The 23,063-nt window shown below is 42.3% G+C and overlaps 1 protein-coding gene across 9 annotated transcripts in view; it reads right to left on the bottom strand.

The window, feature by feature from the left end:
- The window catches only part of IQSEC1 (IQ motif and Sec7 domain ArfGEF 1), a 595,321-nt gene extending 572,956 nt beyond the window's left edge, over positions 1–22,365 (bottom strand). For 3 of the 9 annotated variants that reach the window (XM_053303439.1, XM_053303428.1, XM_053303429.1), the window contains exon 1: positions 20,681–22,363. In XM_053303439.1, the coding sequence (XP_053159414.1) occupies positions 20,681–20,970 (290 nt within the window). In that variant the 5' untranslated portion in view covers positions 20,971–22,363. Of the gene's footprint in view, positions 1–20,680 lie in introns of all 9 variants that reach the window. The other 6 variants (XM_053303427.1, XM_053303440.1, XM_053303430.1 and 3 more) reach the window with 4 other exon arrangements.
- Positions 22,366–23,063: the final 698 nt, after the last annotated feature.

Below are 23,063 nucleotides of genomic sequence, written 5' to 3'. Positions count from 1 at the left end.
CAATTGTGCAGGCGTGGCAGCCTCAAAAATGGCCACTGCGCTGGAGGGGGAAGTCTGAATGGGCCGAAGAGCAGGTATCAGCAGTGATTCACTATTGCCTGAGTTACTTGAACCTGCCCTATGTATTTTTCAAATTACTACTTTCTACATCAATATGTTTTTTGTCTGATGTACTAACAGTTCTAAGAGATAATGAACATTCCAAAGTTAGTGTGTATGATACCTAATTGCAATATTGCTAGAAACAAAGTATTTTATTTTGAAGTTTATCAGCAACAACAGTAATTGAAACGTTCACTTTCAAAGTTTGTTTTGCCCTCTCTCAGTTAATGCAGCATATGGCCTTTTAGTCTGCCAGTAAGGGTAGCACTAAGTGCTAATGCTGGCATGTAAACCAAACACTAATTTGTGTAAGCCTCAAGGCATTTTTTAGACAAGTACATTGTTAAAATCAATCTAAGGTACTGTTTTATAACAGATTGCTTTGTATTTATGAAGAAATCTTTTGTTTGTTTAAACTAAGAGAGGAGAGCTGGTCTTGTGGTAGCAAGCATGACTTGTCCCCTTAGCTAAGCAGGGTCCACTCTGGTTGCATATGAATGGGAGACTAGAAGTGTGAGCACTGTAAGATATTCCCCTCAGGGGATGAAGCCGCTCTGGGAAGAGCAGACGATTCCAAGTTCCCTCCCTGGCTTCTCCAAGACAGGGCTGCGAGAGATTCCTGCCTGCAAGCTTGGAGAAGCTGTTGCCAATCTGTGAAGACAATACTGGGCTAGACAGACCAATGGTCTGACACAGTATATGGCAGCTTCCTATGTATTCCAGAAACTTCATTTGCTCCTCCTTTCCCACCCCCGACACTCTCTATAGGATCCACCACAAGGACAACCTTCTAATTAAAAAAACATTAAGGACTGCTAGACAGAATTCAACAGGTACCGATTCAAAAGCCTCTGCTGAATCAGAAAATACCAATACTGCAAATGTTATTCTGCTACACACTACAGTTCTCAGTATGTTTAGCACCAATGTAATACTTTCATTTATATACAATAGTGTTACTAGCTTAAAGCCTTCTGTTTTTATTCAGAAGTGTTAGAAGGTTATTAATAGTTATAATTTGTATTCAACAATGATGATTTCTATACAAAGTTGTTAGAATTCTATATTTCTCTCTGAATTATCTTAATATGAAAAAACTGTCCATCATCTAACAGGAGTCTTTCTAATGCAACTTTTCCAAAGACAAACCTATGAAGTAACAAATAGTGCTTACATGTATACATTTAAAAGGCAGGACACAAAATTGGAATAAGAGCAATTTTTGTAATTTGGACTTCCAGGAATCAGTGGAAAAGATCTCCCAATGACATTAACTGAGAACAATCTCAGTTATGAATCTCATGATTCCATCTATATAAATAATTCTCAAAGGCATACCCATGGCTAATCCCGTGTGTGGCAGCTTTCGTGAGAGTTCGTGAACAGAAACACTGTGGTGATTGGGCAGTGGGGATTCCCTATGCAGATAGGGAGGAGCAGCCTGTGATTGTTAAGGGCAGTTGGAATGCAACTGTTACTGGTCGGAAGATGTTCTTGATTGTAGAAGAGATTTTATATAGAGCGGGAGGGCAGGGATCTGTGAAGAGAGGGGTCGTGAGGGAGGAAAGAGCCCTTTCAGGAGAAGGAGACTGCCATTGTGTGAATTAGATGAGGAAACAAGATGAACTCAGAAAGGGAGAGAGAGAGGGGCGAAGGGAAGAAAGACAGAGGGTAAAAGAGAGTGGAAGAGAGAGAAAGAGAAGTAAGGAGAGGAGCGAAAGAAGGAAGGGCAAGGGATGGGCCCGAGCCTGTCAGCAGCCTGAGGGAAACTAGCGGCCATGGCAGTACCTATTGGTGGCAAGGAAGGGCCCAGTCAACCACTGCTGTTGTCTGGGACTACTGAGGCCATTGGCGGAGAGAGGCTGGCAGGCAAGGGACGAGCCTGGGCCTGTCAGTGGCCTGAGGGGAACGAGCAGCCATTGTGGTGGAAGCAGCAAGGAAGGGCCCGGACAACAGCTGCTGCTCCTGTGGCGAGGTCTCTGGGGATAGGGGGCTGCAGCTTGGCCAATAGGCACCAGCAACACTGAATATATATAAATGAAATCCTATTTGCCAACATTTGACAAGGTGCAGTAACTAAAACATTAAGGTTGGATTGAGTATTATAATTATAAATTTATAATTGCAGTTCCAGTTCTTCCAAGTAAAATGGATCAACTGAAAGTGATGCTTGAGCTCCTTGTGCAAGGAGCATTTGCCATTATTGCTCTTTGCTGGATCATTACACATAATGAACTGTTCCATCAATATCTCTATCTGTTTATCGTAAGTTAATTTTAACAGCCATTTGTTTACTACTTTTGAACTAAGGAGGAAGATTGAAAGCAAATTGTTTGGTATATTGTCTGCGCATCGAGACTCTTAAACTACCCCAGAGACAAAAAAAACCCTTCTCACTATTAAGCTATTAGCAGGTCTTAATCTCAGGAAAATGCAATCCATTTAAGTAGCTAGCAGCCCAAGGTAGCTAAAGTCCAAGAAGAGTCTGACTTACAACAGAAGAGGGGTGAACATTCTCAAACTGTTGGAGGAAGCAAGAAAAATGAGACTGTTGCATTGTTTAACTGCTGAGGAATTGCAAGCAATATATTTGGCCAGTCCAGATTGTACCATCTGCTGGCCTCACCCATTGCACATCTCACTTCCCCTCCTGGCTCACTGTTCCACTTCACATAATTGCAAGGGTGGGGGGATAGACCTTCCAAATCATCTTTCACATGCAATTTAAATACATTTAAAAAGAATTTTAATTGTGTAATGAGGGGTGGTACCAACTGCTCCACGCACAATTATGTAAAGTGGAATAGTGTGCCCAGATGGGGGAAATGGGAAATATGCATTCATACTGCTCATCCTATGATAGGCAAGATTGGTTATAATGCAGTCCTTCTGCTCACAGACATGATCTTTCATGAAAAGCCATTTGCAGTTTCTTCTGCAAGTCATTGTATAAGCTCCTTTCAAAACCTTTATATGCTACAGCTTGTATCTTATTCACTAGTGAATAAGATGGTATAATGGCAATAAAATACACATCCTCCCAAAGCAACACAAACTTTTTTCCAAGATCTCTTTAATGTGCAAGTAAAACAAACCATAAAACTGGTGTTCAAAGTAGCAAAAGTTTTGATGTTACTCATCAGCTTCGCTGATGTGTGATACTGAAACATATGTTTTATTTTACTTGTGCATTAAAGAGGTTTTGGAAAAAAGCTTATATATACTAGTGAATATTCAGCCTTATTCACTAGGGATGTGTGAACCGGCTCGAGATCGAGCTTGGGCACAATCGAACTGGTCCCTGTTCGACTCAACCACAAGCCAGACCCCTCCCTGAGCTGGTTCAGACATTCTAAGTTTTTTGGGGGGGGGATGGGGTTAAGGCTTACCCAGGCATGCAAATAGCTACTACACATGTGTGGGAGCCTTCAAAATGGCCACTGTGAGCTGGGAGAGGGCAGAAAAGGCCGCCTAACAGCCTGAAAAGGACCAGGGAGAGGCCGGTGTGGGCAGGGCTTAACCTTCTGAGACTGCCCCCATGGCAGCAACTCCCAGAGGCCAGGTAAGCTTAAAAAGGGTTTTAAAAAAAAGATTTAGAACTCCTGAACTGGCTCAAACTTGAGCCAATCCGGATTGCCAAAACCAGACATGCCTGGTCTGGTTTGAGTCTGGTCTGGACTAGAACCAAACAAACTGATTTGGTGCACACCCCTATTCACTAGGATCCTAGAATTTTATCATAGCCCCTCTGGATTTCCACATAAGTGTTAGTAACAAAGAACAGCACTAAAATATTAGGAGGATTGAGACAATATAGCTGCCGACCACTCACAACCCCATGGGAAGGACTGCATATGTACACATCTTCTCCTTACCCAGCACTCTGTTGTTCCATTGTATAACAGACTAACCACTTCTAAAACTACTAGCAATGGACTAGTAGTACACTCTGTGGTAGCAGAGGGAATGGGGGGGGGATATGTACATGGGACAAGCACAGATTTCCTCCCAAGTGTACATACAGTCTGAACTAGCTCAGTTTCTCCTTCTACTGTCAACCATCTGAATCCAAACCAAAATTTATTCACCATTTAGTTTTTCAAACAATATCCATATACTTGTTTAATAGCCTGTTTTACCTCTTTCTGGAGTATCTTTACATGTTGAGAATTTTGAATTAATATTTTCTGTCTGTTTTATACATCCGCAACAGATGAATGCACTGCACAGACTCTGCTCTGTGAAAGAAAGTCACTACTTTTCCACCTGGAAATTGGTTCCAATGTCAAACTGCTCTTACCTTTAGGAAGTTTCTCCCAATGATCAACTGCAATCTATCCCTTGTAACTTGTGCCCATTATATCAAGCCCTGCTCTTTGTGGAAAGAAAGAGTTTTTGCCCTTCAAAGTTGAGCGATACCTGGAGAGCACACAACGTTGAGCGATACCTGGAGAGCACACACCCTCTTCAGGCTAAATATACCCACTTCCTTCAACCCTTCCTCACAGGACTTATTCTTCAGACCCTTCACCATTTTAATTATTCCTCTCTGTAACCCATTCCCATTTGTCTACAGTCTTCTTAAAAAAAATGGCACCCAGAACTGCAGATTGTGTGTTACTAGAGTAGAATAAAATGGAACTATTACTTCTCATGAATTGGAAACATGGTTCTATTAATGAAGTTTTGCAGCTGCATTATATTTCGGATGCATGTCCAACTAGTGAAAAAACTCTTGGGATAGCAGTTGACCACATGTACCACTTCCAAGTCAGCTATTCCTCATCCCATATTAATGCTCCCCCCACCCTCACAAATGCATAACTATACTAAAGACTGTATACTAAATATATACAGTATACTGTATACTAAAGACAGGCCAACCAATCTGTAGTTTCCTGTATCCTGTTTCTTTAAAACTGGGAAATTAGCCTATATCCATCCTGTGGCATTAATTCTTCAGGGTCTTTTACAGATTATAGACAGAAGTTCCAAGAGTATGTCAACCAGTTCTTTTAGTATCCTAGGATGCAATCATACAGCATTGAAGTTTTAAGCTCATTAAGATAAATGGGTGCTTCCTGACCAACTCTTCATCAAACTTGACCAGCAATCCTGACGCCTCACCCATTCACACTGCTTTCCTGAAGTTGCACAGAGTTTCTTTTTTGGGAGAAAACCAAGACAAGATAGGAACTGAGCAACTTTACCTTCTCTTTGTCACCATTACCTCCTCAATTTCAAAATGTCTGTAAATGCCCCCTGAAAAGTTTACTTTTGTTTGTTTTGTTATTTTTATTGGGGAAGTTGTTAATAATGATTAACCAGGTTTTAAAAACTATATACAAATATTTTAAAATAAACTTATACCTTTGTTCAGAAAAATGTGCTTATAAACAAATGAGAACAACAGGAGGCATCAAACAAGAAGAAAGGTTCCTCAAAAAACCTTAAGGTGCTCAATGCAGACACTGAAAGGCTGTAAAAGAGTTTGTCATTTATACAGAATTACCCACTAAAGGAGAATCCATTATTCTATCCTGATATTATCCAAACGATCTTTACTGGCTGTCCACACATTTTATTATTTACATTTATTTATTTTATTATTTTTATTATTACTGGGAAATCACATGCATACTGCCACAGGTAGTAAGATGTTTTAAAGCTTGAAAGTGATTGTGGTAGAAAGAACTCTTAAAGAAAGGTTTTGTGGAAGAATAACTTATTCTGGAATTAAAGTGAAATATAGTTCAATACTTAGATGAATTGTTTGGTGGTTATTTTTTAAACAATAATAATCATTTTTTTACTAATAGGCGCATTTTATAATACGCCTATAATAGGCATATAATTTTCCTATATGATCTGAGCTTAAATTTTTTTGTAATTTTTATCAGACTGATGTGGTTCCATTTTGGTTTCAAGAGTTTTTCTATTAATACTGTATTATATTTCACATTTTCATATTACTTTGTGCTTGTATAAATGACAAACTACCTTTCTATGCAAGGCAGTATTGTTTCTTCTACAGAATGCTTGGTAAAGTATTTGCCATCTAAAATGTGTTGTGTAATAGATGTGTTTTTGTTTAGTTTTTAAAGATATGAACAGAAACCATATGCTTTGGAGAGAATTTAGTTGCCCAGTACCACATTTATCAACATCAGCATAACTCAGAATGGGAGACTGTTGTAAAGACATTTTACCTTTATTCCAAAAACTCATTAGCTCTTGCACTGTCCCATGTTCAGTGTCCTATATCCAAGATCATAATGCAAAGTATCAAAGATAATATCTTGCAAATCTATCAATAATTTTTCAGATATGCAAGCATCTTATCCTTGTTTTTAATATCTGAAACATTTCTATTCATTTGCTAGCAACTTACAGTGTTTATTTCTGTACTCAAAATATTTTTGTATAGAAGCGTTTTAGACTTTATAAATTCCAGTATTACTTTAGCTGACAAATTCATTTGATGCTTTATTAAATCCTCTGCTTTTAAATATGAGCTTATATAGTGAAATAATTTCTAACTTGATAGTCTTTTTAAAATAAGAGACCCAAATATAACCAGACCATGGATGTTGCTTTAAATGTTTCCCAAGTCATTTATGGATTATTTTAGATTTTAAAATATATATGTTTTGTCATGCATTAATCTCCAGCTTATACTTAACTCTATAGGTCATCCATAAAAACTACAACAGAAGAGTTGGAGACTTGGATAAGTGAGAGCTGATTCAGTCCTCTCTCTGCCATGAAGCTAAGTGAGTGAGCCTCTTTTCAACAATCTCTTCTGTAGCAGAGGAGAACCATGAGCAAATGACTTAAGTGTCTGCAAGCTTGCCATTACAGCAAATGTATGGTCAGAATACCCATACCACATCTAGATTCTGACAAGTACAAAACCTAGTCTGGAATGAAAGAAAATGCAGTACTAGATAAATGGGATTTTAAAAAAATGGCTTCAGATGCTGTGCTGCACACATTAACAGGAGAGGAATAATGTACTAATCAGACTTTTCCTTTGATTAGTTATGCAATAAGGCTTAGAACATTTTCATATGCAAGGTTTAAATCACCTCTGAGTTTAGCCTTCCGTCCTACCATAAGGTAAAAGTGTAATGGTGACAGAAGGCAACAGACAAGAATATTCTGGCCCATGCAAGTTTGGATTTACATTGCAAATTGACTGAAACAAAAGCATCCTTAAAATGGCATTTACCACCAGAGTCAAGTTTCAGAAAAAACAGCCGTATTGGCCTGCTGTTTTGGACGATGACGTATCTCATCCTGCTTTACCTGCTTATTTTGATTTTTCTATTCCCAATTACTTTACACTTGATGACTGAAACCTGAATATGTGCTGACCTTATTGGTAAAAAATGCATTTAGTACATCATTGAACAATATGAAGTATCAAGATCTGCGATGGCTCATTTACATAAGCAAGCCATAACTAGATGTTACAGTTCTCAAGTGATGAACATGGTAGTGTGAATCACTATCTTGTTTACTGTGACATGAGCTATTGTAGGAGGCAATATTCATCTGATCAAGTAGTACAGCTACAAAAGCCCATACAGTAGATGAGGTATTCTGTAAGGTGCCTCTAAACTGTTTTTTGTTTTTAAACTAGGCAGACAACTCTCTAATTAAATAAACCAAATCAGTAATAAGTCATCAGCTTTTTAGAAGTGTTCAGCTCCATCCTGTCACTTAAGTTGAGCAAGTACTTCCAAGCGTGCTGAGATCCTCTTGCCAAGCATGACAGAAGCCAGAAATGCTCACTTTTGGCAAACCAGCTATTATTTAGGTAGAAAACCACAAAATGAAACTATGGAGAGTGCTAATAATTTATCTGTAGTTCTATCATTTCATCTCCTAAATTGCTTTGGGGCCATTTGGCAGAAATAGGTTGCACTGGGTGAACAGCTCTACCTCCAAGTTCCCTTTAAAACCTAAAGCTACTTTTTGGAATACATCTCTGAAATTCTGCCTATAATTTTCTTGAGACCTATACTGTATTTCAGAAAGAGACCCATGTCTACATTGTTTAACTCTAATGTTTATCTAGCATTTTCTCAATTTGTTTAAAACAAGAAATATTTCTATTTCCAGTTTCTAGTTCTATTCACTTAAACATTATTAGTAATCAAACTAGAGTATAATGGATTGGATGCAATAATAGTCACCTAGCCACCTAGTAAGCAGGGGGTTCCATTTATTCATTTTCAGCAAAAATAGTTAACATCTTTCTGATGAACAGAACACATTTCTAAAATAAATGACTCTATAGTGTACAGCTGTCCTTTTTTTCTTACCACAAACTTTTTAGTAAGTGCTGGGAATCAGCAGCATCCTCCAGAGTTATATGTGAGGAGTCTTTTCTGAAGAGATTAGCAACAAGTTCACTTTCTAACCTCATCTTCAGCAATCAAACCATGTGAGCATCTTAACAAGGGCAAAGGATGTATGCAGATCATGCATACTTTATCTTACTCCAGCAGTGGATCATTTAAATACACGTGCCAAAGATACACCACTGTTCTCCGAACACATGCCTCTCCCTTGCAACACACAAGTCAGTTTTATAGTCACATTAAATTTTACACTTGCATTAAACATGGAAGCCACTTAAAAGATATATTTAGAATTATTTATACGCATTAAAAAGCTATTTTGTAATGCAATTGTTTGTTTAAACCTACAACAGAAAGCCTCCCTTGTTGTTTACAACATATGTAGATAAACAGAAAAGGCTAGATTGGAATGGCAAGAGACAAGTCTTCCCTCTAAGCTGGCGATGGAACACTTCCTTCCTCAACCTTCCCAACTATCACTTCTAGTTTCAACTAAATCTTCTAGTTTCAATTAAATTCAGTCATATCCCTTGCAGTTCTTTTTCTACTTCGCTCTAATCCAGAGTACATAATACATCTTTATAACGTCTTTAGTAGTAATGTTGTTTAATCAACTTTTATTCTACTGTACTCCTGAACCCCAAATAAAACTACTTTATTTTGAACTTCAGCCTCTGTCCATTCATTTTCCTGGGACCAGAACTTTGTGCAAACATTATTCTGATGTGAGACTGCTCCACCCCAGCTCACTAATTCCCCACACAAAGTGCAAACGCATTTAGGGATGTTGGCCAGTCACCATGGAGCAGTCCCATTAACAGAAGGGACCCTTTCCTTGGGTGATGAAACCAAATACTGTTACACAGTGACAGAGGATACTCCTCTGGGGGTGGTAGGCCTCCTAGTAGAGGTGGCTGAAGGATAGGAAACATTGGGTAGGAATAAATGGACAGTTTTCACAACGGAGGAGAGTAAGAGTGGGGTCACCCAGAGATCTGTATTAGGACTAGTGCTCTTTAACAAGTTCATAAATGATCTAGAAATTGCGGTAAACAGTAGACTGGCCAGATTTACAGATGGCACCAGTGTTCCCTCGAAGGTGTATGCACATGCAGGGGTGTACCAAGTTTGGAGTGGGCCCAGAGACGAGACTGTAAAATGCGCCCCTCACTGCCTTCCTCTCCTTCACCTTCTACTAGGTGCAGAACAGATCTCAGTACGGAAGGAGGGCACTGGGACATAGAAAAAGGTGGCTGCCCTGCCTCCAGTTTAATATAAAATCTAGCAGTTAGTTGAATCTATGTCCAGCACCAAAAACCCCAAAACCCAGAGTTCTTTCAAGGCAGAGACACACACCCACTCGACTTAAGCCCTATCAGTCTTAACCTTATGCCATCTCAAGCCTAACACCAGGATTTGGAGCTTGTCCTTCTCTCTCTAACATTCAGCCTGAAAAAAGGTAACTTCAAAGTTTGTTTGGGATATTTTAGTTGATCCCAATAAAGTTATTACTTTACTCTGGATGCTTTCCCTTAATAGACCAATGGCCACCTACTGGTCAAATTCTGGCCACTCAGAATTTCAGGGGCCCTATCCCAACCCTATCTGACAATGCCATGGTTTGAACCTGGGACCCCCCTTCTGCATGCAAAACATGTGCTCTTTTACAGAACTATAGCCCCATGATCCCTAACAGACAAACGTATACAACAGTTAACAGAGATTAGGGATTCTAACATAAAACACAAAACACTGGAAAGCAGAACTGCACAAACACCTAGTCAAAGGGAACCATGCTAGTAAGGAACACCAAGGCTGAAAGCTAAGCAATTAGCACAAGGCCAGTCATGGTAGAGGTGTGGTGTGTGTGTTTTTTTACTTGCTCTTGTTAAGTTAGTGGGAATCATCAACTTTCTGTTGCCTATCTACCCAATGCCTTCTGCTTCTGCTTTAACATGCCACAAGGCTCTTTGTCTGCTCTTTGCCCATCTGCTCTGATTCTCACCCTGTGCTGCTGCTCTTCTGCTTTGGATGTCAGCCAGCCCTCAGCAACAGTAGTCCACCTATTTTCTTTCATCCATGTGCAGAATGAATTTTGTTTTGGGCAACAGTATCAAGGCAATGTGTTCAAATTGTATGTGCCATTATAGATACAAGTGTACACACACATATCTACAAATAGGAAAGAAAAAATGGATTTCACAGTTTTTTCCTTTCTTCCACTTCACATTTCCATGTATATCTCAAACAACTGATAGGGAACAGATTCAGTCCTGAACAAAAAAAAAATCTTGAATTTATCCCAGTGAACACAGACTTACTATGGAGTAAGTGTACGCGTGAGGTTATTTTTTAGTTTATGCCAGCCAACCTTACTAATTTTTAGCCACTCCAGTACTCGTTTCATAGCTAAAATAAAGAGTTTAGTCTCCTTTGTCTCCTGCACTCAGTACCCCACTTAGTTAAAAGCCTGATTGGAGTGTTGGATGAGAATTGGGTTCAAATTCTTCCCTACTCAGCCAGGAAGCTCAGGGGATAATCTTAAACTAGATACTCTCTCTTATCCTAACCCACCTCAAAGGATTGTTGTAAGAATGAAAGTAGAAAGAAAGAATCATACAAGCACTACCCTGAGCTATGCCAACAGAAAGAGAAGTCACCCACCAGCAATCAGTAATCAGTTTAGACAATCAATCTCTATCTCTCCTAATTTGATTTCATACCAGACAACAGAATGAAATACATGGAGACATCCCAGTTTCTTTGGATTTAAGTAGTAAGCATTTCAGGGACATGAGAGAAAGGCAGCTTAAAAAATATCCCCATCAACTGATTTGCAAAGTCTTATTTTGATGCAAGTCTTTTTTTTTTTAAAGCATTTATTCAGCAGCTCTTTAGACTCTTATCAAATGGATGACTCAACCTGCAAGATCCCCAACACTGAACACCAAATGTTCTCATCATGCTTACTTTTTAAAATACAAGTTTCTTTTACCTCCCATCGTTCCTTCCCTTCTTGTGAGACAGCAGTACCAAGGCAGGCCCCACCCCTTTCTCACCATCTCTCCTTACTTTTTCCTTTGTTTTCTTCACATTCCACTTGTTCTCTTGACCAGATGGTTACTTTTAAAAATAAAAGTAACCTTCTTGAGGGTCCGTCAGCACAGCAGAACAATGTGATTATGCAGCCATCAGGCAGTTTCTTTTCCTTGACATTCTTCTTCCCCTCCTCCACCTAATACGACTTGCATTTATTTACTTATTGTTAAATTTGTATACTGCCTTTCATTAAAATAATCCCAAGCCGGTTTACAGCAAAAATTAAAACAAGATTATAAAAATGACACAATTAAAATATAAGCTAAAAATATAAAAACAAATCTAATTAAAAATTTAAAATACAAGCACAAAAACAGTACAAAATACAAAGAGTAGCAGCAGAGATAATCATATAAAAGCCTGGGTAAAAAGCCAGGATTTAACATGCTTTCTAGAAGCTTTGATGGAAACTGAGGAGCGAATAGCCACCGGAAGAGCATTCCAGAGTCTAGGGGTAGCAACAGAGATGGCCCTGTCTCGCGTGCATGACAACTGAGCCTCCCTCATTGTTGGCACCCAGAGTAGAGCCCCCTCAGATAATCTCATCATGCGGGCAGCAACCCTTGGGAGAAGGCGGTCCCTCAGGTATCCCAGGCCCAAACCGTGAAGGGCGTTTAAGGTCAAAACCAGCACCTTGAATTGGACCCGGAAACGGAATGGGTGTGATGTGCTCCCACCAGGAGGCTCCAGATAAAATCCTAGCTGCCGCATTTTGCACTAGCTGCAGTTTCCGGATATTCTTCAAGGGCATCCCCACGTAGAGCGCATTACAGTAATCCAGCCGTGACGTGACTAAGGCATGGGTAACTGAACAGATTGGCCTTCTCAAGAAAGGGACGCAGCTGGCACACTAGCCGAAGCCGTGCAAAGGCACCCCTGGCCACCACCTCCACCTGAGCTTCCAAAAGCAGAGCCAGATCCAGTAATACCCCCAAGCTGCATACTTGCTCCTTCAAGGGGAGTGCAACCCCACCCAGAACCGTTAAAATCTCCTCATCCCGATCTTGTGAGTCAGTATGTAAGCAACAAAAACCAGAACAAGGCTTTTATGCAGCCCCCAGGCAGGCTCCAGCCAGCAGCTTGGCTTCAAACCTCCAGCTCTCCCTCTCAGTGCTGCTGCTGCCTGAATCGTGCCTGTGTGACGTCACTCAATTGGCATGCTTTCGGTTTCAGTGAGTGAGTCTGCACAGCGCACAGCCAACTGGGAGCAGCCACACTGAAAGGCAGGCAGGAGGCAAAGAAGAACAATATTGGACCACTTTGCTGCTGCTGCTGCTGCTGCTGCTGCAACAACAGAAAAAGGGAAAGAGTAAGAAATGGGGGAAAGGAAAAGGGCTGGCCTTGGGGGGCCCTCAGAGGCTGTGAGCCAGGAGACAAATGTCTCCCTTTGCCTAATTAATGGTACACCCCCGCGCAGGGGTATGCTCACCAATTTTTTTATGCCTGCTCAGTTAATTTTAGATCCCGCTCAGGTTAAATCAGGGAGGCCCCACTCTGAATGCATGTGCACACACACTATCTTAGTACTGCCACACAAAACAAAACTCATTCCACACACAGATGAAAAAAAGAGAGAAAACACTTGATGACACTAAACTATTTAGCGTGGTGAAATCCAAAGCAGTCTATGAAGAGCTCCAAAAGGATCTCTCCAAACTGGGAGAGTGGGCGACAAAATGGCAAATGCGGCTCAATGTAAGCAAGTGTAAAATGATGCATATTGGGGCAAAAGAACCCAATTTCACATATACACTGATGGGATATGAGCTGTCAGTAACTGACCAGGAGATCTTGGGTTCATGGTGGGAAACTTGTTGAAAGTATTGACCCAGTGCACATCAGCTGTGAAAATTAAAATTAAAATGCTAATATCAGAGAGGTCCATTTCCAGTTACCACCAATTCGTCTGGTGGCTACACAGAGATGGGCCTTCTTGGTCACTACCCCAAGATTGTGGAATGCACTCCCTGATGAGATATGATCCTTCCCATCTCTAGCAATTTTTAAAAAACGCCTGAAAACCCATCTTTTCACCAAAGCTTTCCCATCTTTTTAAAATTGTCTGTTTTTAATTTTATGGGTGTTTTTCTATTGTTGCATTGTTTCAACTTTTATATGTGTTTTAATTGTTTTTTTTGTTAACCGCCCAGAGACAAACGTTTGGGCAGTATAGAAGTTTAATAAATAAATAAAATGAAATAAAATTATATTATAATGCCCTTATACAGATCTATGGTATGGCCACATTTGGAGTAGTTAATACTGTTCTAGTCACCACATCTAAAGGAGGACATAGTAGAAATGGAAAAGGTGCAGAAGAAGGCAACCAAGATATTCAGGGGCCTGAAGCACCTTCCTTATGAGTCAAGGCTACAGCTTATGGGGCTTTTTAAGTTTGGAAAAGAGGTTCCCCTGGGGAGATATGATAGAGATGTATAAAATTATGCATGGAGTAGAGAGAGTGGACAGAAAGAAGATTTTCTCCCTCTCACATAACACTAGAACCAGGGGTCACCCCATGAAACTGATGGCCAGGAAATTTATGACCAACAAAAGTAAGTATTTTTTCACAAAGCACATAATTAATCTATGGAATTCTCTGCCACAGGATGTGGTGATGGCCACTAGTTTGGATAGCTTTAAATGGGGCTTAGACAAATTCATGGAGAACAGGTCTATCAGTGGCTACTAGTCTGGTAGCTAGAGGCCACCCACCTCCCATACCAGTTGCAGGGGAGCAACCGCAAGAGAGGGCATGCCCTCACCTCTTGTCTGTGGGCTTCTCAGAGGCATCTAGTGGGCAGGTTTGTGAAAGAGGATGTTGCACTAGATAGGCCTTGTGATTGCAATCCAGCAGGGCTGTTCTTATGTTCAGAGGAGTTAAGACAAAGAAACAATGTAGGAAAGGACGTGAAGTAGAAAAACTGTGGGGAAAAGAGGGAGGGCATTATTTAGTACACAGCTTCCTGTATTGCCTCACATTTTGTGACTTTAAAACTGTAAAAGCATCTGGGAATAGGAAACATCCCATCTGGGAATATTTTGAAGAAATGCTTTCCTTAGATAAAAAGGAAAATGTGTGAAATGTGAGCAGTGCAACAAGGAGGTGGAGAGCAGCTTGACACAGGGAATGAGTAAAGTTATCCATTACATTAAAAAAAAACACCACACTGATTTCCTAAATTAGAAAAAAAAATCAAATTATCTAAGCATTACATGTAATATACCCTCCTAGATATTGTAAAATGTTCTACTGAGTTGTAAATTAACATGTATGTTTTAAGTGCACCATTGTTTTCAGAAATATGTGATTTAATTTGATTTAAATCAATTATCCAAATTGTGACTTTTTTCCCCTTGGCGATTTAAAGCTGTATTTCAAGCAATATTTTAAAATAACTTTAATATAAATCAATCCACCCTGCTCTATTTTCTTACATTCCTTCCCAAATACTTAGCCTGGAACTACTGAGCAGCTGCATTTTTCAACTAGCTATGTTTCTATCAAAATGTAAGTATTTAAGAGTGAATAAAACAGAACACACAGTTCAGCAAGAACAGTTTTTTCATGTCAATTGGTTTGCATCATTATGGGAGCAAGCATTATTTTCTCAGTTCCCCTCCAATCAGAGAGTTCCACACACTGCAGTGGCAATGTTGCCACCCTAGCTGGCATGGAAGATAAATACCAAGAAGAATGGGTTGTTGCTCTAACCTAGTTTATTTAATGTCAATAAACCGCTGTATCATTACAAGTTTCAGGAACAGAGAAAAGCTTTTCCTGATACTCTGGTGAAAAAGAATGGCAGATCGTATAAGTAATTCAAACTGCTGCCACCACCATAAAGGCCAAGGAATGTTTCCCATAAACCTCTGTGGAGGCTTATCACAATGGCACTTCTGGAGCTACACTGATTTATTTATTTAACATATAAATTAAATGTGATTGAGCCCACCATTTTTGTTCATCTATCATTAAATATGCTCATCATCAGCATTGCACCACCAGATGATTGAAAATATTTACTGCATATACTACTTAATATAAAAAGAGTTTTCAAAGCAATATGCCTAGCAAGAGGAATGAGACGGTGATTCCCTGTCAGCAAGGTCCCATGCAATAGGGAGAGAGCACTGCATTTTTGGTAAACAAAGATGACTGGTACCAGTGCAGTTGCTGTGCGGCAACCCACACTCACCTGGTGCTGGAACTGCCTGCACTGCTCTAACATGCTAACTGAAGACACTCTGCTTTGAGCAACAGGAATATTCATGTCTCTATAAGTAGCCATTCAATTTCTGTTTTTCAGAAGGAGAAGTGAAACCCTTTTCATTGCTCCTGGAATGAGCTTGATTCAATTCCCATTCAGAATTTTCTTGAGGTGGCCATACCAGTTAGTAATTATCATTATCCAACAGTATGAAAGATTTAGATCCTGAATCTACTTATTTTCTACTTTCTTCCCTGGCCCTTGTGCATCATGTATTGTATTTTAAGCCATAGTTTTAAACTTTAGAGTGCTTGGGATGCATAGCAGAAATATGGAATATATAATGTAGTAAGTAGTAACACATGCTAGATTATGTGTTGTTTCAGTGCTTGTCATCAGTCATGTCATCACTTACAGGGGGGAAGTCACTCAAATGAAAGAAAAACTGTGTCATGAGGGAACTGTGCATGTACCATCTTCAAATTAGAAATTATCCATAAAAATCAGAAGGCAGAACAGAACAGCAGTCAGAGTCAATCCAAGACTAAATGAAACTGGATAAATATGTTTGTCTCCTGCGGGGCTCTAATGAACTTCAGGTATTGAGAGAAGTTCTAATCACATTTTTGGCCTACAATTTATTTCCAGGTAGCCTTTGTCATTATACAGCCCTAAAGCATACCAATGTTTGGTCATCTGTGGTGAGTAGCACAGAAAACAACTAAGAACAGCCACACATTTTCTCTTTTGTTGCAATAACTGGGAAATATGGTGGCTCCTATTATCCTATAACCTAGGAACAATGCAGGTGGAGATGGAACCGATTATCAGTCAATGGGATGTTGGTTCCCTAAAAAACCAAGGCAGCAGCTTCTGGCAATTTATGATCGCTTAACAAGGAAGAAAGCCCATTTCCCATAAAATCTATGCACCTTCTACTCCTACATTCAGTTTATGAGAGCTAGCCCTATACATCCTCACTACCCCACTAGTTCAGCTTCTACGTGTTGGACAGGACTACAGAAGCCTAGTAAATCTGAACTTTCCCATTGAGTTCTTTAGACGATACCTCAGAACGATTATAACTATTCCATAAATATCCCAGATTAATTCTGATCCCAACATCAAATCCACTTAAGAGACTTTAAAAGACTGAGTCATCAAGGCTGTAGCTCAGAATTGCTCCCTTAGAGAGCCAAGGGAAATAACCTTATTTTAAAAAAAAACAAACACAAAAAACCCACATATGGCAAAACCATGTTAACAAATTTGTGTTATTTCTAGTATGTTACAAGACAGAGCCTGGTGTGTGGGTGGAAGAAGACTGTTTGAGCATACAAGTCAACTCCATTGAAGGAATTCTACGATACTGAATTAAAAATTAAATTGCATTTTTAAAATGCAAGGTGTCCTAAACATCATCTTATCAGAGAAAGATATTTGCTTTCTGAAGAGCAATGTATGCCCTTGAAACTGTTGGAGTTGCTGCTTTTTCAGTTATCCTACATGCACATTTATTTGTACAGATATATCCCTAATATGTTTCAAACTGTTGAATAGAGCATTAAAAAATAAGAACTAGTTACAATATACTTATAGATTTCTGAAAGTGGCAAGCAACATTAGACTAGTCCCATCAATTAAATTTGAATTTAAATTAAACTTATTAACTTTTTCTAGGTGTTGCCCATATCACCTTAACAAAGAAAAGCAACCTTTTATATAACTATGGCAGACAAACTACCAGCGAAGTTAGGAACAAATATTTGAGAGGACACAGTGTAATGAATGAAAAGTCACTTAAACATATCTCTATGCAGCTTAGAAGCCTGCCTGCAAAGCACAAAGTTGAGCTTCTGGGACACCACATCAAGTAGTAAGCGGCAGAAGTTTGAGCACAGGCCTTTATATCCCACTGCAACCGAATATTCCTGGCTGAAAATCAGCTCTACACATCGTTTCAAGTTCTCTGAAGTTCTGTATGTACTACCATCACCAAGACTGCGAGATTCCTTGGCAGGAAAGGCAGAATTGTATATTTAATCCATAAAACTGACCAGTCATAACTAGAATTTTGCATGCTGCTATTAGTGCCAAACCGATTTAAAGATATACATTGTAAAGGAAAGTACTCTTCACCACGACCTTCAGAAAGAGAGATGTGCACCAGAGATGAAATATCAAAGTGAAACGTTTAACATTTCTTATCAGCCTAGCTTGACTTGTTTATACTACTGCAGTGCAATTGTTTGAGAAACTGCCCTGAAGAAAAGCTACATTTATTTGTGTCTACAGGCCACATAGAACCACAAGAGAGACACATAAAGTTAATCACAACATCAGATCCTTACACTTTCCTTTGCCAAGAAACTTAATAGCATACACAAGAGACCTCTATCTTCAGAAATTAGTCTTATAAGGTTACATTGATTAGTTGCTTAATTAACTCTGCATAGGTTTGCATAAGATTAAAACCAGTTGTAATTGGAGAAAAAAGCACATACAGTTTTTACACAATGCACATACGTTGCAACAGGCAAGGTCTTAGAAGAGGCATTCTCTCCAGTGAGAGGGAAAAGAGAAGGAATACTTCTTCTAAGATGCCATGGACCACTGCTGGGTTTTGCCTGAATTTGTGTTAAAAAAGAAAAAAGTCTGCAGTTCAAGTAATCAAGATATTTTCTTAAAATCAGCTAAACATTTAATCCCATCTGAAAAAAAACACATTGTTCTTCAGACCAGTTCCTTAACTATGCTACGGTTGACGAAGCCAGGGGTAGGCATGTGCCTGAAACGTTTCGGAGGCCATTGTAAAGGCCTCCGAAACGTTTCTGCGCTGGGGTGGTATTCAGTGCTTCGGCACCGGCAGGGGTAGTACTTTAAGGGCGGGGGAGGGTGTACTCACACACACCCCCGCCGCGTTTCCCCTGCCGGCACTCTGTAGATTTCAAGCCCCTCTGGGCAGCAGCGTTCCTCCCTGCCGCCCCGTTCCCCCCGTCGGCCGGAAGTGGCCGGAGGTTGTGAGCGTGCATGCGCCCATTGTGCGTGCGCTCGCAACTTCTGGCCAACAGGGGGAACGGGGCAGCAGGGAGAAACGCTGCCGCCCTGAGGGGCTTGAAATTTACAGAGCGCCGGTGGGGGAAACGCGGCGGGTGGGTGAGTACACCTTCCCCCACCCTTAAAGTACTACCCCCGCCGGTGCCAAAGACCATTCGTGCACATCCCTAGCCAGGGGCATAACTATAATAGGGCAAGTGGAGACAGTTGTCTGGGGGCCCACTGCCTTGGAGGGCCCCCCAAAGGCAAATCACATGACTGACTGCCCCAGCCACGGACCCATTCAGGCTTCTTTCACTTGTATTCATCCTCCGAAATTGATGTGAGTGTTAAGACCAAGGCCAACAGAACTTGCATCGTCCACAATTTACAAAACCTTTAAAAATAATTTAGGATGATGTTCTACTGTGGCACATAGGTGTTATATATATATGTGTGTGTGTGTGTGTGTGTGTGTGTGATATATATATATTTCACTATGCTTTTTGTTACCACTATTCAGCTTCATTTAAGATTTCTTTACTTCATGAGCTGAGCTTCAGTGAGGGGGGGCATTTTAAAATCTTGTCTCTGGGCCCACTACAACTTTGCTATGCCCCTAGATGAAGCAGCTAATTATAAAGTGTATTAAGGAGAAGGGTCTTGAAGCTGATGCCTCCTGAAGAAGCCTCTAGAAGTTTTACTCTTGATATATACGAAATAAATATACTACTAGAGCAAAGTATCAAATGCTTTAAACTTTTTATACCAAGGCCTTTTATTAAGAAAGAGTTTGCCATTTTTTCTTTAATGTGTTAAATATATTTAAACAGTTTAAAAAATGGGCAAGTGTAGTTCTTTAACTACTCATGAATTGGCCTTATTTTAAGCAGTAATTCAGTTAAGCAGCTCCCCATAGGCAGTAAGCAGTACATGATTAATTAAAGATTAGAGTACTCTGTAAATAGACACAGAGATTGAGAGCAAACGGGTTCCTGAAGATCAACAAGTTTAGATTTGAAGTAGTCACAGTTTAGCTGGGTGGCCACTTGCCAATGTTTACTGACCCCCTTTCTGTCAGTTGCATGAACAGCTCGTCACTCCTCCGTCCACTGCCGAGTTTACAAATGCCACCCACTAACTGCACTGCTTTGCTTGCCGCTATAGGCCCGACCCTTTCTCCGGAGCTGGAAGGCACCAGCAGGGTCCCGCTTAACATCCCTTTCCCAAACATCCCTCCCTAATGCCTCCACGATCTAGGAAAGCACGGTCGATACTGTTAGCGCCACCATCGTTTCCTCAAGCAAGGCACAAACTTCTTACTTGCGAGCAATTCAAGGGAGCTGGTGAGCAACAAAAGCCAGCCCTGCGGCTGCTAAACAGGGGTAGATGAATACGAGGAGGAGGAAAGAGTCTTAGCTTCGATTCACACCATTGGCACCCCAGAGCGAGCACAGCGCACAGAAGCAACCCCGGAGAGTGGGGAGGAAACGCTTTTATTCAGGAGTCCATAGCCTACCCAATGGCATAGGTAGTTCCCACCTCAGTTGCCAGGTGTTTGTCCCAGGCCCCCTGGGAGAGAGGGAGCCGAGGCACGAGCTCCAATCACCCTGTCTCTCCCCGCCAAGGACTGCCCGGTGGGCTAGTCTTTAATGCTTTCTTTAAAGACACAAAACTAGCAGGTCGACGGTTCTCTACTGTGTGGGTAAGCCGACGCCCGAAAAAAATCAAAGAGGAATACAATCCTATGCACTTACATGCGAGTCAATCCCATCTAGCACAGCAGCGAGACTTGCTTCTGAGTAAACATGACTAGGATTGCACAGCGCAGCCCAAGCCCCCCCTCCCCGCCCTATTCCTTACTTTTCGTCCTTGGAGATCTGCTGGCTGTCCCCCGGCGGCGGCGGCGGCAGCGGCAGCAGGGCCGGCAGGGCTCCCTGCTGCTGCAAGAGCAGCAGCCTGCATGTGGCCAGGTGTCGCTGGTGCTCGTCCTGCAGACTAGCGTTCTCGTGATAGAGCTTGGCCACTTGCTGCTCAAGCTCGTCGATCCGGTGTTTCTGCTTCTCCAGCAGCTCCTGCTGCGTCTCGATGATCTTGTTGAGTTCCTTGAGGTACTCCGCAGCCTTGCTGGGGTTCTCCGCCGGGCTTTCCATGGCCCCGCCAGCCCTGCTGCCCGCCACACACCTTGGCACCGGCCGGGGGCTGCTGACGACGTCTGGACACTCAGTTCGAATGCGAATGTCCAAGGACAACAAACCCAGCAGCGCCGGCCCAAGCACGCGCCGATGACCCCTCACCTGCCCTGGCCCCTGCGCGGATGCAAGTCCGCTACGCAGCTAAAGAGACCCAGCGCAGCTGCTTCTACTTCGGGCCGCCATTGCCTACGGGCCCTCCGGTCGCTCCTGGCTGAGCGACCGGGGTTGCTGCTACTGCTGCTGCGCGTAGAAGTCCTCCGGCCGACCGTTCCTCGACTCCAGTGCGCGAGCCAACAAGCTCCTTCCTCTTCGCCAGCTAAGCCACTGAAAAAGTCACTGCCCAGTAGCCCAGGAGGGACGCGCAGCAAGTTTGCCCTCGCCGACTCCGCCTGCCTCGCGCAAGCGCTACCCCCACGCCGTTGCCGCAGGTCTTCTTAAGCAGCAACAGTCCTCTTCTTCTCCGCCTGCTGGTGCGGAGGGACCAACCCGGAGTTTGCAAAGTGCCTATTCTCTCTGTCCTGGGTGTTGCTCTGCTTTGCAGGCTCTGTGTAGAAGGGAGCTAGTCCCGAGCGGTTGCCAGCAACGCCGCCGCCGCCGCCGCCTTGCCTGCTGACTAAGTGATTGAGAGCCCCTACGCCGCTTGCTGCTGTCACCGCGGCGTCCTCCCAGCTGCTGACCGGCGAGTAGGCAGGCACGGCTGAGAAGAGCCACAGCAAGAGTAGGAGGAGGGACGGCTGGATGATGACAGATGCAGGATGGCTGCGAAGGTGGGGGGACTGGGACTGGCTGAGGAGCGGCTAGTCGTTTCAGAGTTGCTTCTCTTTTGGCGGGAACCTGCTCCGAGAAGCCCCGCGGAAGGGCGCTTTCACGGGCAGGTGGGCTGGCGAGAGGAAAGCGCTCCTTTCCGCTCTCCGAGTCCCCCCGCGCTCCAAGCTGGGAGACATCTCTATCAGCAGCAGGTGCGGCCAGGATCCGGCAAAGTATAAGCCCCGCCGTCAGGTAAGGGTGTGTATGTGTGCGTGTGTGGAGAAAGTGGCTAAGGTGTGCATTTTCTTTGGAAATGTATTCGCTTCTCCTTTAAAGTCATTTGGCCGTCTTTTTGCTTGCAGCCAGCCCACAATTGCAATCTGACCGATAATAAACCCGAGCACGCAGCACCGAAGGGAGTTATCTCGGCTCTCTCGTTCCCTTCAGATCAACTCCAATGGTGGTAAGCCGGCAGTTTTCCTCTCCTCTGGCGCCCCTCCTCTTTCTGAGTCGGATGTTGTTGTTGTTTGTTTAGAGCAGTGCTGAACTTGCACGACTGTTGCTCCTGGATTTCCGAAGAAAACACTGAATTTCTAAGACAAGAACAGGGCGGGGTAGGATGGCACGAGGTGGAGACCAATAGCGCGCGCGCACTCCCCCCCACTCCCGGGGGGGATATTATGGAGAGCGATGGGCTGACAGAAGGCTGCTGCTGCCAGGAGCGAAGGCTGTTTGAAAACATCACCACCCGGGCGCTCCAGGCAGCAGCTCTCGAGCCATATGCCTAAGAAGTCGCGCTTCTTCTGGTTGCTAACTGCTGGCTAGCAAAGCAGCAACCTGCCTCTTCTCGGGTTGCTTGATGTGTGAATTCCTCGGGTAGTGGCAACGCTTGTATCCGCATCAGGCTGAAATGAGAGAGAAAGAGAGAAGCTGGTGTGGGGAAATCTCTTGGCTGAGGTCCAGAGGTCTTGACTGAAGAGCTTATCAAAAGCAAGCTGACTAGGGAGCGGGGAAACAAAGGTAACAGGAGGAGGAGGAGGAGGAGGTGGTGGTGGTGCTTTATTCTTCTCTTCTCCCCCCCCCCCGCCCCACCATGCCTTCACAGAAATAATTCATTTTCCCTTTCCTCTTTTCCCCTCCTCCCTTTCTTTCCCAAGTTTCTAAATTCTCATTGATACCCAAATACCGCAGTAGCATTTGCTGCTTCACTAATTTCACTGGCCCCTCTTCTGCAAAGTCAGCTCCTCTGGAACCTGGGCTGTGATTCTTGCTAATACTTGACAGAAAAGGCAGCTTGAGCAAAG

Source organism: Hemicordylus capensis, chromosome 2 (assembly GCF_027244095.1).
Source record: "Hemicordylus capensis ecotype Gifberg chromosome 2, rHemCap1.1.pri, whole genome shotgun sequence".
NCBI lineage: Eukaryota > Metazoa > Chordata > Lepidosauria > Squamata > Cordylidae > Hemicordylus > Hemicordylus capensis.
The sequence above is the reverse complement of the archived record's forward strand: the minus strand, read 5'-3'. Positions and strand labels throughout refer to the sequence as shown.